Raw genomic sequence first — 18,256 nt, forward strand, 5'->3', positions numbered from 1 at the left:
TTTACAGTTGGCCCTCTGTATCCATGGCTTGATTTTTTAAAAAAAAAGTTTAAAAAACAAACCTTAATTTGTGCCATTTTATATAAAGGACACACTTTTACTAAGCCATTGTATATAATAGGATTTGAGCAGCTGTGGATTTTGATATCCACAGCAGGTCCTGGACCCAAACCCCGGAGGATATCAAGGATACATTGAATTTCAGAGGAAAAAAATGGTAAAACCATCTCTGAATATTCCAAGGCAACACACACAAAATATTCACTATGATTTTAGTTCTCAAAATTCTGTGCTAGCAGAAATCTTCATGAATGCAGAGGTATTACTGTAGGCTTGTTACTAATGTTGCCTCAACATTTACATAGCAAGTTGGTCTTAGTCAGCCAAAAGATTGACCTTTTGATCTACATCAGCAGCTAGTGAGCAATTCTATCTGTGTTCTGTGCTGAGCTTTCATTTCACATTAATCTCTTGACCAAAGATGGCTGGCACTGATAGTGACTGTGGTGGCAGGAAAGGAGATAAAATAATGACAACTGTTTCCTTTCCCATTTTTCCTTGATGTCCCTTCATGCCAGACTACAGAGAGAGAGAATGAGAGACTGGTGGTCCTGATTCAGCAGCATAAGAAGCAAAGGAACATGAACCATACACAATTCTTTTCTGTAGGACCAATTAGGATGATCTACCCCAGAAGCTACTAGATTCTAGATAATTCTGGGAAGGTCAGAACAGTTTCCCCTCTAATAGTGCCCATTGACCACTCCAGATCTTACTTTGTGGAAGTAATGAAAGCAAAGAATGTATTTTTGTCCAGTACCACTGCACTTTCTCAGTATTATCCAGGTGAGCTTTTCTGAGTGGTTCAGAAACTCTGTGGTTCTATCACAGTGGGAAATCTGAAAGAAATGTTGGCAGCATGCTGGGATGAGCTCAAAGAACATTCTGAGGACACAATTGCTCTTTTCTTTCACAGATCACACAGTTCATGCCAATTAGTCTGGAAAAGTGTCTAGGGTACCATATTGCCGGATTATGTTTGATGATTTTGTGGTTCAACTATATGAATAAGGTCAATAAGATAATCAGTAGAGTTCATCCAAATGTCTATTTGCTTGGCTCTGACTCCATATTACTTACTAAATGTACCAGGGAGAAGATGATTGGCTGGGGTCCAGGAGGTTATAAATCTCTCCTTTATGAGAGGAAATGGGTTTAGTGTCTGTAAAGGAAGTGGCAGTGAGACCACTTCCATGGTGAAAAATCATGGACACAAGAGATCAGAATTAATATAGGCTGGTGGTCAATATCATCTTCCTGGTATGGGCAGTGGCTAATACCCAGTCACACTTGAATGAAACTGATGTTCTAGATCAGGAGGAAGAATCAAGTGGTCCTCCAGATGCAACACCCAGCATACATCATCAGTGGCTCTACTGCCTAGGGGTGCTGGAAATTGTAGTCCAACAACATCTGAAGGGCTGCATGAATATCACCCCATTCTAGATCTATTTCAACTGGTAAGGCCTGGCTTTGGTTGGCCTATGGGATGACCTTCTGTTTCTCCTGGAGCTTTCAGTGCCTTTTGAAACTATTAACCAAAGTATCCTTATGAAAAGGTTTTCTGATTCAAGTGTGCTGATATAGCTTTGTGGTGATTTTGCTCATATGTGGATGGCTATCTCCTATAGGTGATGCTGGGGGATTTTTGCTTGAACCTATCTTGAGGCCCTATAAGGCTCCACCTTATGTTACATGCTTTTTAACATGAAAACACTGAGTGAGGTAATCAGAAGATTTAGAACAGGGGTAGGCAACCTTTTTGAGCCGGGGGCCGGGTTGCTGTCCCTCAGACAACTGGGGGGCCGAAGCCAAAAAATAAATAATTAAATAATTTTTTTTAAATAAATAAATAAATAAATAAATAAATAAACTGGGACAAATGTAGGACAAAATTTTCAAATGGAGGACACTTTTTTAAGAAAATGGAGAACACGCGAAAAAATTTGCTGATTTTTTAAAAAATGTTAAGATAAATGCATGTTTCTGAGGCTTCTATAGACAATTGCCCCACCATGCTCCCTTGTGCGAGAGGCCAAAGGCCCTGGCGGCAATCGGCGGCAGGACCAGGCTGGGGCCGGTCCCAAGGCCTCGCCGGGCCGCAGGTTGCCTACCCCTGATTTAGAATGTAGTGGCAATTATATGAAGATGACAGATAGTTCTATGTCTCTTTTAAATCAGCCATAGGTGAGGTAGTGGAAGTGCTAAATCAGAGCATGGCCATGAGAGTTTGCTGGATGATTTCTGATGAACTGAAGCTCAACCCAGAGCAGACAAGATGAAGGAATGCCTAGCGAGTGGTTTGTCTCTCTGGGTAAATGGTGTCAACTTGTTTTTGAAGAGATTACATTTGGAAGGGATTACAAACAGGGACTGGGAACTTTTTTATGACCTGAGAGTGCAGTGTCATCAATATGCAGATGCCGCTCAACTTTACTACTCCTTTCCAACCAAATCCAAGGAGGCTGTCCTGGTCCTAAACTAGTGTCTGTCATCAATGGGCTCATTCCTACTATGAAATACAGCGAAGTGTCATTAGCTGTAAAAGACCCTTAGTTCCCATTTGAAACCGGTTTCTGTCACGATGTGATCGAATCCTGTCATGATGAAGTGAGGCAAAGGCAAAAAACCCAGTGTTTTCAAAGAGTACTTCAAAAAAGTTCTTTTGAGAAAAATCGATTCTGAAGCAAGTTCCATATGTGGGAACGACAGATCAGAATCGATTCATTCTGGGGGGGGGGGGGGATGGCAGAAGGGTGTTTACCATCCCTCCTCAGTTTTTGACAGATCCACCATTTCCCCACTCTCAATCTGCTGTTGTACTTTTTTAACAAAATTAAATTGAACACATATTCAATTGATAGCTTTTGCAACTACTTGAAAAGGCATGTAGTTGCTAAAGCAATCAACTGATTATGCATTCAATTTAATGTAAAACAAAAACCAAAAACCCATCTTCATCTTCCTGCCTTGTTCCCCAGTCTGGCCTCCATTTCCCCACCCCTGACATTGCTCCATTGCCATCCTCCTGCCTCCTTCTTCCTCCCCCTTGCTCCAGCCCCTGCCCCCTCCAGGCCCCCAGCCCCAACCCACCTTCGACAGCCTCACCGGGGAGCCTGGCCAGAGAGCTCCTGGGCCCTTCTCTGTCTCCTCCGCCTCCTCCCCCTTCAGCTGAGAGAGTGTGACTTGCTCCTTCTTGTCCTTCCCCTCCCATATTCACTATGATTTTAGTTCTCAAAATTCTGTGCTAACAGAAACCATCATGAATGCAGAGGTATTATTGTAGGCTTGCTACAAAGATTACTTCAACATTTACTTAGCAAGTTGGTCTTATTCAGCCAAAAGATCGACCTTTTGATCTACATCCAAGCATGGCACAGGCCCGGAGAGGACCCCTGGGGTCCCCCTTGCCCCTTGCCATGCTTGGATCCAGCAAGCCAAGCATGGCACGGGTCCGGAGAGGATCCCTGGGGGTCCCCCTCCCTGCCATGCTTGGATTGAGCCCGTGGGTCCTCCTTTTCCAGGACATGCTCTACATTTCAGCCCCCACCCCCAAGGCTTGTAAGTCTGGGCTGCCTATGTCACAATAATTGACATGTCTTTTGAAACTGGGCAACTAGTGGGAACAACAACCGAGTCACAAATAGAACCGATTTCATAGAGGTGAGAATGAGGATCCTTTTGGAATCGAATTGCAAAAGGCAGCGAGAGCGAATCAGGATTCGCTTCAAACTACAAGTGGGAATGACCCCAGAAATGGACTGGATGAGGGCAAACAAGTTGAAACTTAATCCAGACAAGATGGAGGTGCTCCTGGTCAGTTGGAAGGCAGATCAGGGAATGGGGATACAGCCTGTGTTAGATGGGGTCACACTCCCTCTGTAGACACAAGTTTGCAGTTTGGGGGTACTCCTGGACTTACATGTGGACTTGGAGGCTTCCAAGTGTTCGGAAACATCTGCTGGTTCAAAGAGCTGCAGCCAGGCTGTTAACTGGGGCAGGTTACAGAGACCACACAACGTCCCTGTTGAAACAGCTCCATTGGCTGCCAGTTTGTTTCAAAGTGCTGGTTATGTCTTATAAAGCCCTATATGGCTTGGGTCTATGCTATACATCAGACCATATATCTCCCAGTATGAACTGGCCCGGGCTCTGAGATCCTCTGCAGAAGTCCTTCATGAATTGCAGTGATCCCTGAAAAGAAAGTTTCCATCTTCAAATGCACTAGTCCCAGCTTCTACCAACCTAGCAGTTCGAAAGCATTTGTGTAGTCAATTGTCTTTTAAGGAACTTCATAACAAAGAATCTGCACTTAAGTTTTCTTGTTTTTCCTTGCCCATTCCTTTGGCTTTTGTACTATGTCTTTTTAGATCAGTAAGTCTGAGGGAAAGGAATGTCTTGTTTATTTATAATTAACATATAAACTCTTTCCGAGCCTTTCCAGCTGTAGAGTGGAGTATAAACACGAGAGACAGTCAGAAAGAGAGACAGACAGCCTCCATCTGTGGTAAGTCGAATTATGTGTGGGCACAGCAAAATGTTTTCCTCTAATATGCAACTACATTGAGAAATTTGGCTCCTAAGTCAGGAAAGTTTTAGTGTTATTAAGACTTGAAAATTAAAATAGTTTAATAAGCTATTTCCTTCATCTCTAAATAATCAGAGAACTGTTACAAATTATCACAAACAGGAGATACAGTAAATCCGCAAATAATAAATAATATTTGTACTTATACCCTACTTCTTTTGTTATCACTGTGCATTCAGGGTGGCTTCCAGTTACCCAGCTGATGTCATAGAGAGCATTATATTTCTGCATGTGCCTGGTTAGAATTCCATGCAAACAAGTGAGTGGGGCTGGAGGAAAAGGGGTGCATCCCTCTGGCTTTCCCCCTGTTCAGAACAGAAACTATAAGCTGAGAGAGGAAGCGGCTGTTCTCTGTACCCAGAAGGGTGTGAGAAGCTGGTGCCACCAAACTAAGCACAGAAATGTAATGGGATGGTGGGGAATGGATGGACAAGGTACTCTGCCTCTTCCCTACCTGCCTTTAGCAGGGTGGGCTTATTTGTATTAATGAACACTCTCTAATTCCCCTATAACATGTCTGCAGATTTTTTAAAATAGCAATTTTTTGCTGTTTGGGAAATGTTTTCTCCTGCTTTTAAGTGTAAAATAATATTTAACCCATCAATATTATTTCATAGAACTTTTTGAAAATAACAGCTTTGTGGGTGCATGTTTGTTCATGAAATAAGAACCAGAATGATGAGAGGTCTTTGCAGGAAAAATCACCCTCTAGTCCAGTGGTTCCCAACCTGTGGGTCGGGACCCCTTTGGGGGTCAAATGACCCTTTCATGGGGGTCGCCTAAGACCATTGGAAAACACCTATTTAATTACAGTTATGAAGTAGCAATGAAAATAATTTCATGGGTTTGGGTCACCACAACATGAGGAACTGTATTAAAGGGTCGCGGCATCAGGAAGGTTGGGAACCACTGCTCTAGTCCCATCTGCCACTTGCAACACATCTCCTCTTACATCTGCAAATTATTGTAACAGTTGTTGTTAATGAGTCAATTCTGACCTGTGGCAACCCTGTGAATGAGGCATCTCCAAGACTCCCTGTCCTCAACAGACTGCTCAGTTCCTGCAGACTTGGGAACACTGATTCTATTGACTGCATGATTGGCAGGTTGGTAGCTCAAGGCCCAAGTGATGTATGATGGGCTGAGCTCCCATCACTAGTCTCAGCTTCTGCCAACCTAGCAATTTGAAAGCATGCAAATACTAGTAGATAAACAGGTACCACTTTGGTGGGAAGGTAACAACTCTCTGTGCAGTCATGCTGACCACACGACTTACAGAATGGTCTTTGACTATGCTGACTTTTTGGCTTAGTAACAGAATAACAGAACCACCCCAGTCGGACATGACTTGACATCCTTGTCAAAGGGGAATACCTTTACCTTTTACCTCTTTGATTAAGTCTATCCATCTGGTGTGTGGTTTTCCTCTCTTTCTACTGCCCTCTATCTTTCCAAGCATTATCACCTTTTCTAGTGAGTCGTGTCTTCTCACGATGTGGCCAAAGTACAACAGCCTCAATTTAGTCATCTTGGCTTCTAGGAAAAATTGAGATTTGATTTGCTCTTGCGCCTATTTGTTTGTCTTTTTAATCATCCGTGATATCTGCAGAACTTTTCTCCAGCACCATATCTCAAATGAATTAAGCAGAGCAGTGGAGGAAAGAGGGTCTTGGAGATGTCTCATCCATAGGGTCGCCATGAGCTGAGATCTACTCGAGGGCAGTTAACAACAAATGGATGTGAGGGCTGCTCCACAAGGAAACTGCCCCACTTCCTCTGTCAGTATAAGGCAAAACTGCTATGTTACACATATTATCAATAAATCTTTTTGCTGTTTTACCTATGAACACAGAACATTCCCTGTGAGAGAAATACAGTGTGCCCTTACTTTACGCGGGGGATCCATTCTCATGCCCACAGCGTGTATGATGCGGGCACACTGTATATTCTACGGACTGGCTTCTTCTTACCAAAGGCCCTCTATTTTTATATGTATAATTATTAATATTTGGAGAGTAACTTTACCTTCATAAACATACTAAATCCTGTCTTCAGAAGATCTGTGAGTCCTGAAGACATATGTTCAATATCAACAGGGTCAGGCCGATCAGGATTATATACTTCTTCCACCACTTGCTTCAACAATGGTTTATAAGAGGCCTGCAAAAAAGGAATACACTGAAAATAAGTTAAGAGGGCAGAATATACTTGTAGAATTCTCTGCATGGGATATTTTTATAGCCATAATGATAATTATTAAAATTAAAAGGACAAATAGTTCTTGTTGACTGAAGGAGATAGTGAACACACAAAAGGGAAGAGAGGGAGGGAAAAAACATACAAAAGAGTTTCAATACTGTGCCTCTACTTGAAGCAAGCTAATTCTGTTTTATCTTGTTGCCTACACCTGAAAATGATTTGGCTATTTACTACTTAAAACTGGATTGTACAAATATCAGTTTGTGCATTCACACCTACTGTACAAAAATGCAGATATTGAAGTCTAAAATTATAAACCCCTCTATTTCAAGTTGAGTGAAATTTTAATATAATTTGAAAATTCCAAAGGAAGTAGAAGAGAATTGCATAGAAAACTGCACATGGGAAGTTCTTGGTTCTGTCACTCTTTCTGGCTTTGCCATCAATTACCATCAAAGGCCATCAATGATCTGCTCCCAGCCTTGCACAACTTTAGAGTCATCATGACTTTGGAGGCACGGATCTATCACTGATGGATAAGTGCCTCATTGTGGTAATGACAGCAAATATAATATCATCAGATGATAATTTTGAGGCCTACAGGATTTTGACAAACATAAGTGAGCAGTTTTAGCATTAACTGAGACCAATGGATCTAGGCATGTAATAGTGACACTCTATTCTGCTTTGGTCAGACCTTACCTGGAATACTGTGTACAGTTCTGGGCACCAAAATTCAAGAGGCATATTGAAAAGCTGGAACATGTCCAGAGGAGGGTGACCAAAATTGTGACTGATCTGGAAATCATGCCCTATAAGGAGCAGCTTAGAAAGCTGGGTGTGTTTAACTTGGAAAGAAAAGGTTAAGAGGTAGCATGATAGCCATGTTGAAATATTTGAAAGGATGTCATATTTAAGATGGAGAAAGCTTGTTTTTTGCTGCTCCAGAGAATAGAACACAGAGTAATGGATTCAAACTAGAAGAAAAGATATAAGGAAGAACTTCCTGACACTGAGAGGACAGTGGAATATGCTGCCTTGGAGTGTAGTGGGGTCTCCTTCTTTGGAGGTTTTTAAATAGAGGCTGGATGGCCATCTATCAGGAGAGCTATGATTGTGTTTTCCTGCATAGCAGGAGGTTGGACTGGATGGCCCTTGTGGTGTCTTCAAACTCTTATGATTCTATGTGTATTATTTCAAAATAACTATGAAAATAATTGGAAATAAATTAAAAATGATTTAGAACAATGGGGAAACTTAAATTTATCCCTTATGGGGAGGACTGCAGTAATAAAAGCAAATACCTTGCCAAGATTTCTATTTTACTTTCAAATGATCCCCATAATAACAAATAGAATATCATTTGTGCAATGGCAGAGAGATATTTCCAGATTTTTCTGGCAGGCAAAGAAACCCAGAATAAAATTTAAAACATTGTATGATGCTAAAGAAAGGGGTGGTCTGGGATTTCCTAATATCAAATTTTATTATGAGGCCTGTTATTTTGGGTTGTTGAAATAATTGATTTTATTTAGAAATGAAAGAGCTTTGGAACTTGAGAGTTATGAGTTAAGATTTGCGTGGTGTTGTTATCTTTGGTATGCTGGATTTAAAAGTGATTGTCTCAGAAAGGCTCTTTTCCTAGTTTGGTATAAATACAAGCAAAGATTTTTTTTCCTGAGATAATATTAGCCACCTCTCTACAATAACCTTATTTTTAAAGGAAAGAATGGATTATAAATCAGAATTTTTTGTCTTATTATGATGTTTTGTACTTTTAATATGACACTTGGGGGTTAAATCAAGGGACAGGCTCCTTAACAAAGTGAAAGAACTTAATTGGTTTCCTTATCTTCAGCTTAAGGAAAGATTTAAACAAGATAAAAGAAATATAGAAATATAGATTGGAGAAAATGATTTTTACCTAGAACTGTATAAGGATGGTAATCATGTAATTTAAAAAGAATACAAATGACTTTTGTAATTAAAGACAGAAGATGAACCTATAAAAGATAATATGATAAGGTGGGCCCAAAATGCTGGGCATAATGTACAAATGGATGTATAGGAAAACTAAAGACAGAAAAAAATCTTTGTGTAGTAATTTATTAGAAAATATGTACAAGATAATGTACAGATAGCATTTAATTCCAGATAAGTTATCAAAAATGTCTGCCAATACTTCAAACCAATGTCGGGGTTGTCAAGACAATAAATAATCTTTTTTAATATGTGCTGGACTTGTAAGAAGGCAAAAGATTATTGGTATAAGATTTACATATTAATTTAAAAAATAAATTAAAGATAGATTCTGCAGTTTCACCAGAAATGTTTTTGCTGAGCATTACTGACAGAGAATTGGATAGTAAATATGGACTACTTCTTCAATATATGTTAACAGCTGCAAGAACACTGCTTGCCCAAACATGGAAACAGACTGAAACACTGACATGGAAGAATGAACTGCTAAGGTTGCAGAGTTTGTCCAAAATAATGTGAACTTGTCCAAAATAAAGTTAATGTGAACTTTAAAGAGATTAAGGGCCGAAACAGAAGGTCCTGATCGGGGCGGCTTGGAGCCGCCCCATTCAGGCTGAATCATGTCTGTGGCAAACAGATGCCAGCCCCAATTCAGCCAGCTTCTGTCTCATATAGGAGCAAAAAAGATCTGCTCCTATTTGGGGTGGAAAAAAGCTGCCTCTTTTCACTGGCTCTGGGGTGAATGGCATCTAAACACCACACCCCCAAGTCACCCAGAAGCTGGCCGATGGGTAATTGCTGGCATGGCTTCCGGGTGACTTGTGGGTATGACATGTCTGAATGCCACCTCCCCAAGCCAGCTAGAAGCCGGCTTTAGTGGGCCATCTCTTTTGGCCCTAAGTCAGTTGAAGAGTTTCTGAAAGGTGGGAAACCATTTATGGATGTTTTGAACAATAATAAATCTAATGATGTAAAAATCTGTGGTTAATTCTAGTAAGTTTAGTTTAGTCTGATATGTAACTGGAGAATAATGTACTTGTCATTTTCATCCCACCCATTAAAATTAGTGTTGAGGGGGTGAGAGTTCTTTTGTGTTTTAGTTAATGTTTAGTTAGGTTGTGTTTACTGTTATATGAGATCAGTGTTTTTGTATGTTTCAATTTTAGCTTACTTTATATAATGTAGCATACAGCTGGTTATGCACATAGACTATATGCACAGTCTTTTTCTTCTTCTTGGTTTTTGTTATCTTCTATTTTTCTTTTTTCTTTTTTTACTTTTTCATATATTCATTATCTTGTTCTTCGTTTGTTTGTATTGAAGATTAACAAACATTTTAAAAAAGAAGCACTGCTTTATGTGAAAACTCTAACTCATTTAGATGATAAAATTTATTTCATCGGTACAATTACTATAGGCAATAAACAGTGAATGACAACCATTTCAATAGTAAGTATGACAATCTACAAAAATTAATTAACGTGTTCCATTTGTGGAAAGCAATATTTCATTATGGCACTATTCCAGGAATGCCTCTCTTCAGTTTTCTAAGAAAACACATGGAGAAGTCATGCTGTGGAAATGATAAATGGAAGTGCCACTTACCATAGATTTTTTAAAAAGAAAGTAAAATAAATGAGCACCTAAGCACTCAAACACAACAATTTTGAGAAAATTATTTTCTAAAGCAATCATAGCCTTTAAATGCTTTCCCTCTATGTCCAGTAATTTATGATGTCAAATATATTTCTATGCTGTTACAAAGAAAATGAAAACATGCCATCCAAATCATACTTTTTTTTTACATTTTATAAGACCCCCTCCCAAAAAAATATGATACAATAGACATTAATTGTACATTCTTTCTGTGGTATACACCAAATTTGGTATACATAATTATTCCTCCCCCCACTTCTTGCATCCCCAGTGTAGAAGGAACATCCATATTTGCTGGTAACATATAAGATACAGTGGACCTTTGTTATATGCTGGGGTTTGGTTCCACGATCCCCCATTTATAACAAAATCCATGGATGCTCAAGTCCCATTAAATATAATGATATAGCAAAATGATGTCCCTTATAAAAAATGGAAAATCAAGGTTTGATATTTGAAATTTATACTTTTTTTTGAACATTTTCAAACCATGGATGCTTAAATCCGTGTATAAAAAGGGCCGACTCTATAAGGCAAATGGCAATGGTACTGTCATCAAAGAGTATTTGATTATTATTATGCTTTATTTATATAGCGTTGTAGATTTCCACAGCGCTGTACATGCAAACAATAAAATAGATAAGAGTAAACCTGCCCATGGCGTACAATCTAAGAAATAGTAGCATAATACATATAAATAATACATAACAATACAGGAAAGGGTTCAATAAAACAGACAACAAATTAAAAAAAATTAAAACGTCAAATAGCAAATAATTGTAAATGGCCCTTCTTTCTAGCAATCTCCCCCCCCCCCCCCCTGTGCTGAGATGGAGGGGTAGCCTGGAAGCAATGTTAGATGGATGACAAACTCATAGCTGCCATTATTCAGCACACTTCATATTAACCAATTATTTTTAAGAATGTCTGAAAGTACTTGAAGGCAAGGCTTACTGTATCACCCCATCTATACAGACAAACAGAATATATTTACATTAGAACACTATAAAATCTGTGACTAAATGTGATTTAGTAACATGCAGTACACTGATAAGAAAAACTCATATTGACTTGCCTGTTGGGTATGGCTTCCTGGGATATGCACAGAATTAAACTGTTTCATGTGTGTTCGAGCTCTTGTAACATCCCTGAGGACTTTAAAGATGTCGTTCACAGCAAACATGGCCTTCTGAAATGTCAGGTCAAGGGAAGATTCGCAGCCTGAAAATAACACAGAGACACATTTGCTGTGTAAGAGAGGAGGAGGAAGAGAAAATGACTGGAAGAAAACTACTTAATAACTTAGGGTAGCATGGCTAATTTATATATTCTTAGAGTTCTTTGTCCTCCAGATGGTGGTCTTTGCTAAGAAAGAAAACCACTATTTTGAACTTAAAACAAGTAGTTATAAATCTTGTTCTGTGACAAAGTCTATTAAAATCTCACACTGTTTCTTCACCTTCTGAAGAGAATTTTGAAACAAAAACCACTACTTTAGCTTTCTCACAATTCAATGAAAATTTCAATGCAATGTGTACCCTGCTTTTAAAAAAAGTGAATTCCATGTTTGGCATGATTGCAAACAGGATTTAAAATGAAACTGCCAATAGTATACAGCAGTGAGACAAATACATAATACAACCACATTTGAATACTGTGTATAGTTCTGCCTACTAAACCTTAAAAAAGTACACTTGCCCCTCCTTATCCACAGATTCTTTATCCATGGATTCAACAATCCACTGCTTGAAAATATTCCAAAATTATAAACTCCATAAAGCAGTTTGCCATTTTATATAAGGGACACCATTTTACCACACCATTGTATATAATGGGATTTTGGTTATGTATAAGAGGTCCTAGAACCAAACCCCAGTGGATACCAAGGATCCTCTGTATAGTGTTGATATGGGGGGAAATGTAGAAAAGAGCTGGTGAAAGTCCTTTAAGAGGAAAGGCAACAGATTTAGAGGCTGCTTATTTTAGAAAACAAGGCAAGGAAGGAGGCATGATCAAAGTATATAATGTATCGGATGGAGAAAGTAGGTATGAGCAAGCTTTTTCTCCCTTTCTCATAATACCTGAACTTTGGGTCATCCACTGGGACCATATGATGGGACTATTCAGGAGACACAAAAGGAAGAACCACACAGTGCTCACTTCAACTGTGGCATTCACTGTGACAAGACATATTATCACACTACACTTTTATAGCCATTAGGGACAGCCCCCATTGTTCCCAGTGGCGGTGTGTGCCAACATTAGGGACAACAGGAGCCATCCCTATTTGCGGCGCAGCCACGTGCATGTGTCGCCATTGGGGACAGCGTGGGCTTGACGTTTGTGAATACTCAAATCTTCAGATGGGAAGTCCGCAGATACTGAGGTCCCACTGTATTCCATGAACAGAGAGTTGTTCACATGATGCTATCATGCCTTGACTACAGGTATAAACCCACAGGCAAAATGAGATTCTTGCCTTATAAGGTAGAAGAGACAGAAGCAGCCAGAAGATCGGATACCAATTTGGTTAAACTGGAGCACGTCTAAGGGTGAAAAAATGTTCCAACAAGGTCAGTAGCCAAACTGAACTCATATCAATAGTTCACTGTCCAGTTCTCTATTTTAGCTTGAACGTATCAATAATTGTCAGGCATAGTACATACTGATCCTTCCTTTAAATATAATTATTAGGAATTGGTCAGGCATTTGAAAGACCACCACATAAAACCACTCAGTCCTTTCAAAGGTTTTGCATCCACACACAAAAGGCACAGTGCTTAATATGAAATCAGAGGCCAGGAAAAATACCAGTTCATAACAAATGGCTCATCAAAAAAGAAATAAGGATGATAGAAAGCTAATATTAGAATATCATGATTTTTTTCTTAAAAGGATGAGCATTTCCCTATGTACACATATGATAATCTCATTTGAAGAACACTCTGCACTCAGAGTGATGCTCAGTAGAATCTTTTTAGTAGAAATATATATTCACATTTGTACAGATGTTACGAATCACACTGATAATTTACTTGATTAAAAGGCACCAAAAAACTCCCATACTATCTGAAAAGAAACTTTGAAATTAAGCCTGCATGAACTTCAGGCTCATCACATTTCCCTTCTTATTTACCAATATAATCCAGCTCAGGAGAGGGACGTTTGTTCAAACTGACAAACCAAAACAGACTAGGATCAATCCAAGATGATGATTTCAGTTTCAGATCACTAACCACCATAGTAATTTCACACAGTAACTACTCCATAGCCCAATACTGATACTTGCTGCTCCACAAAATTAGTGTTTAAGATGGAGAAAATAAATAACACCTGTAAATATAAATACGAAAATGTTTTATTAAGCAGGCAGAATGTTCCAATAAAATGCTCAACACTGCAATCCTGAATATACAGAGCCAGTATACAACTGTGTTGTTCCACTTACAGAAACAGTTCTGTCACCTGAACCAGGAAAGGGGCAATTTCTCTTCTACCTGCGGTCCCTTTTTTGTATGCACCTTCAAGTTCCCTGTCAATTTATGGTGACCTCATACATTTCACAGAGTTCTTAGGCAAGGAATACTCTGAAATGGTTTGCCATTGCCTTCCTCTCAAGTGTGGTCCACAGTACTCTATTTCTTGGAAGTTCCCTGTACTAGTACTAACCAGGCCTGACTTTGCTTAGCTTCCAAGATCAAACAGTTATGCTCTCCTACACAACATTTCCCTACTACAAGTGTGGAAGAATCTGCCTTTAAAGAGAGTGGACTCTTCATCTTTTGATTTCTTTAAACAGAGGTTGGATGGGTATTTTTCAGGGGTGTTTTAGTGGTATATTCCTGTATCCCAGGAGCTTGGCCCATTCCAGATGTAAGATTTTATGGAAGCACTTTTCACAATGCAAAGATATTATTTTAAAAATGTTAAAGAGCTGGCAACCTCTCCTCCTTTCTTTCCACCCTCTTCCCTCCACTATACCAGCTATCTAAATGTTTACACTGACATCTTGAGAGGAGGAGGACATATAAAAATAGCATTCTCACCCCCACCCACCCCCCGGCTCTGTACATATGTGCATGGAGCATTTTGTCATTTATAGTGCCAACTTGTTCCTAACACTCAACACATTTTCATTAAAAGATAGTAAAATGTTCAGACTGCCTAGTTCTTCTGAATTATTTGTCAAGATAGAAAAAGCCACCTGACAAAACCGCTTTGCTGGAGCCTGCAGCTACTTTGAACCAGAGTTTGTAAACAAGTTTTACCCGTTTAAGAACAGTCCTGAATTATAGTTGGCCCTCCATATTTGCAGGGCTTGGGATGCAGGACCCCTGTGAAAGTGAGAAAAATATGAATATAGTGGAGGTGTGGGCAAGGTTCCCTGGAGGATTACAAAGTGGATAGCTGAGGAGCTTCTCAGAGAGAGGGGAGCACGAAGAATATATGCCTGGTGGCCAGGCTATGCAGTGCTGGTCCTCTCCTGAAGCTTGGGGCAGCTGTATGCACATTCACATAGCAGCCCCACACTTTGGGAGGAAGGGAGGGATGAATGGTCGCTACTCATGCCAACTGGCTCCTGAAGGTGACTGCTGTGTCAATGTGCACACAGTAGTCAGCACTGGGAGGTGGTTGGTGGCCACAACTGCTGTACCTCTCCCCCTTCTGAAGCTCAATGCTGCTGTGTGCCATTTACACAGCAGGTCCATGTTTTGGGAAGAAGGGAAGGATGAGTGATTACCACTGTGCACACAGTAGCCGGCTTTGACAGGCAGTTGGCATCATGAACATTGTTCCTTCTTGCTTCTGAAGCTCAGTCCTGCTATGTGCACATTTGCACAGCAACCCCATGCTTTGGGTGACAAGGGGGATGAGTGATCACCACTGTGCACAAAACAGCCAGATTTAGGAGCCAGTTGGCACCACAATCCCTGCTCCTTCCCTTTCCTGAAGCTTGATGCTGTTGTGAGCACATTCACACAGCAGCCTCACACTCTGGGAGGAAGAGTGAATGAGTGATCACCACTGGGCACACAGCAGCCAGCTTCAGGAGGTGGCTGGCAGCTGTGACTGCTGGTGCTCCACCCTCCCCATGCCTGATGCTGCTGTGTATACATTCACACAACTGTGTTGCACTTGGAGAGGGTGGAGCAGCAGTGCCAGTTGCCTTTCAAAGCTGGCTGCTCTGTTGTTTGTAGGCAGCTGAACGCCCTTTTCAACAGCCTGATCTTTCCCCTTCCTTCTCTGCCCTGGTGGGCAGGTTGTGTGCCTGAAGCTGAGATAAGGTTGCTGGATTGTTTTTTGAAAAATCTACTTCCACGCTCCACGTCTCACCACCACCAGGCAAGGGTAAACATGGAAGTGGATCATCAAAAAGCAATCTAGAATCCCATTCTGGCGTTTGGCAAATTAGTATTGGCAAACAAAAAGGCCCTTTTCAATGACAGCACCTTGGTTGTGGAATGCCCTTCCAGGAAAAGTGCACCTGGTGCCTAGCAGCAGATGAAGTCTTTTAAAAAAAATTCCTCAGACTTTACAATAGATATCTTGACATTTTTATACACAAAATATTTTCAAAGCCCTCAACTCACTGCCTCACCTAGGATCTGAGAATCAAGCTGTTTTTAACATGACTTTTCACAAGATAGTTCAGAGCCTTGACAGTGTCAGTCTCCTTGTTTTAAAACTGCTGTGTATTAATATGAGTTGTAATTGTTAAAAAAAATCCATACATATGTGTAGAGGAGGATCAGAGTTTTAAAGGAGTGTTTTTTAATTTGGAAGACTGCCAATCCCCCCTCCCTCCCAGAAACAGTGACTGAGACTATATTTGCACGCATTGGCTCTGTTTGTTCCTTTTCCTCCCTGGAAACTCACCAAGGACCAGCAGCTGATGGCTTGTGGACTGGCATCAGTCCATGGACCACCATCAAGTTGTTCTTGACTAAAGTATCTGCAGACACTTGCACAGCTAAACAGAAAGCTGTTTACCATTAGCTTGCCTGTCCAGTCATGCAAAGAAAACTCTAGCTGCCTTCTCTGGTGCATGGACAAGATTTTTTTACAGAACATAATTCAGAGTGAATAGCAGGAATGCAAAGTATCTTTTCAACTACCTTTTGTTGAAATTCAGAAGAAAAGAGAGGCAAGAGTCAATACCACATAAACAACTTGTCTTCTGAAATATGTACTGTCTTGAACTTGGATGAACAACAGCTTGACAACTTGAGTCATACCATGCCTTCATATTCCTTGACTATAAGTGGTATTCTAGTTGGCTACAGCAGGTGTAGGCAACATCAAGCATATACTCTGCATGCACATTGAGTAATATTTATGTACTGGAATCCAGAGAGTTCAGATTTTTACTGCCTCTTAAAACTGTTCTAGCCATTGTGGTTGAAAGTATCTGCTTTAAAAGTTCTGGAAATTATTCTAAAAGAAGGTGAACAGAGAAACAAGCCAAATGTACAAGGGAAATTTACACAAAGGTAAGACCCACTGAAATCTGTGGGGTCTTTTTCTCAGACAAGAGAGTAAGGGATTGTACCCTTAAGTCTTCTATGGTATAATCTAGTTTGTACATTATTACATATACCAACCCTCATGCACTAGGATTAGACATTTTAGCCCACAGGAGTCACATTTTGATGCAGAATCCATACAATACTAGACTTACAACGTACTGTAAGTTAAACCATTTTGAACAATTCCCTTCCAGATCTGAGCCAACTGACACGTCCAGTTTCCATCCGTAAACAAAGAAACTGCTGGGACTAAAACAGCCCTACAAATCTATTAATTTTCACCACTGGGGTATTTTTTTGTCCCTACCAGTGTAAAGTATTGGGACAAGAAATGTTTCACGCCCCTTTTTTTTGCAAATCACAATGCAGTGAAGCAGAAGTAACATGCTCTGGTTGTGAGGAGGGCAGGTTGCATTCAGGGGAAACTGAAATGTATTCCATTGGAGGGACACTGAAATCTTCAGTGTCTATATCTATGGTCCAAAACACACTGCAGAAATAATTCAGTTTGAGACTGCTTTAACTACCCTTTCTTAGTGCTAGGGAATCCTGGAAATTGTAGTTTATTGTTGGCACCAGAGCTCACTGACAGAGAATGATAAATATCTCACAAAACTACATTTCCCAGAATTTCCTAGCATTGGGCCATGACAGTTAAATGCATTGAGCCACAGCAGTTAAATGCAGAAATAATACAGTTTGAGACCACTCTAGAATTCTATGATTCTAAAGCGGTCTCAAATTTTACTATTTCTGCAGTGTGTTTTCAACCTCTGTGTACTATAACCAGATAATGTTTTATAGAAGTAGTTCTCAAACACTGATCTTCCAGTGTCTGGGACTTCCAGAATTTATTACCATTGACCATTCCAGCTGGGAATTCTGAGAGAAGAAGTCTAAAACATTTGGGGAACTAAATGTTGAGAAGAATTGCCCTACTCAACAAGAGGTAAATGCTAAATCTAACCCTCAAAACATTGGAATTTTCAATGGGGTCAAGGCAATACTCCACTACTCAAATAAGGCAAACGGGGGGCTTGGAACATTTTATTTCACATCATATTTCAAGGAAGGGTGAGAAGATCAGAAAGACAATATTCTAGTAGTCTCCAAGTACAGGTACTGTATTTATTATAGTATATTCACAGGAAAGCTTTTGTCTCAGATTAATATATTAAAAATCCACAATATACCTTTAACCTACAATGTATTGTGGGCTGGTTCACACATATGGCACATTCATCAC

General features: G+C 40.0%; 1 protein-coding gene across 4 annotated transcripts in view; it reads right to left on the reverse strand.

The window, feature by feature from the left end:
• Nucleotides 1–18,256, reverse strand: part of SCFD2 (sec1 family domain containing 2) — a 152,649-nt gene that overhangs the window by 13,327 nt on the left and 121,066 nt on the right. For 3 of the 4 annotated variants that reach the window (XR_016281296.1, XR_016281295.1, XM_089525227.1), the window contains exons 6-7: nucleotides 11,559–11,704; nucleotides 6,674–6,808 (exon numbers count right to left, since the gene is read on the reverse strand). Coding sequence is in view for 2 of the 4 variants with exons in the window: in XM_089525227.1 (XP_089381353.1) it covers nucleotides 6,674–6,808; nucleotides 11,559–11,704 (281 nt within the window). In the remaining 2 variants the exon portion in view is untranslated. Of the gene's footprint in view, nucleotides 1–3,992; nucleotides 4,255–6,673; nucleotides 6,809–11,558; nucleotides 11,705–18,256 lie in introns of those variants that run through there. The other variant, XM_089525228.1, reaches the window with a different exon arrangement.

Source organism: Sceloporus occidentalis, unplaced genomic scaffold, assembly GCF_023333645.1.
Source record: "Sceloporus occidentalis isolate IW3139 unplaced genomic scaffold, rSceOcc1.0.p SCAF_5, whole genome shotgun sequence".
NCBI classification, from domain to species: Eukaryota; Metazoa; Chordata; class Lepidosauria; order Squamata; family Phrynosomatidae; genus Sceloporus; species Sceloporus occidentalis.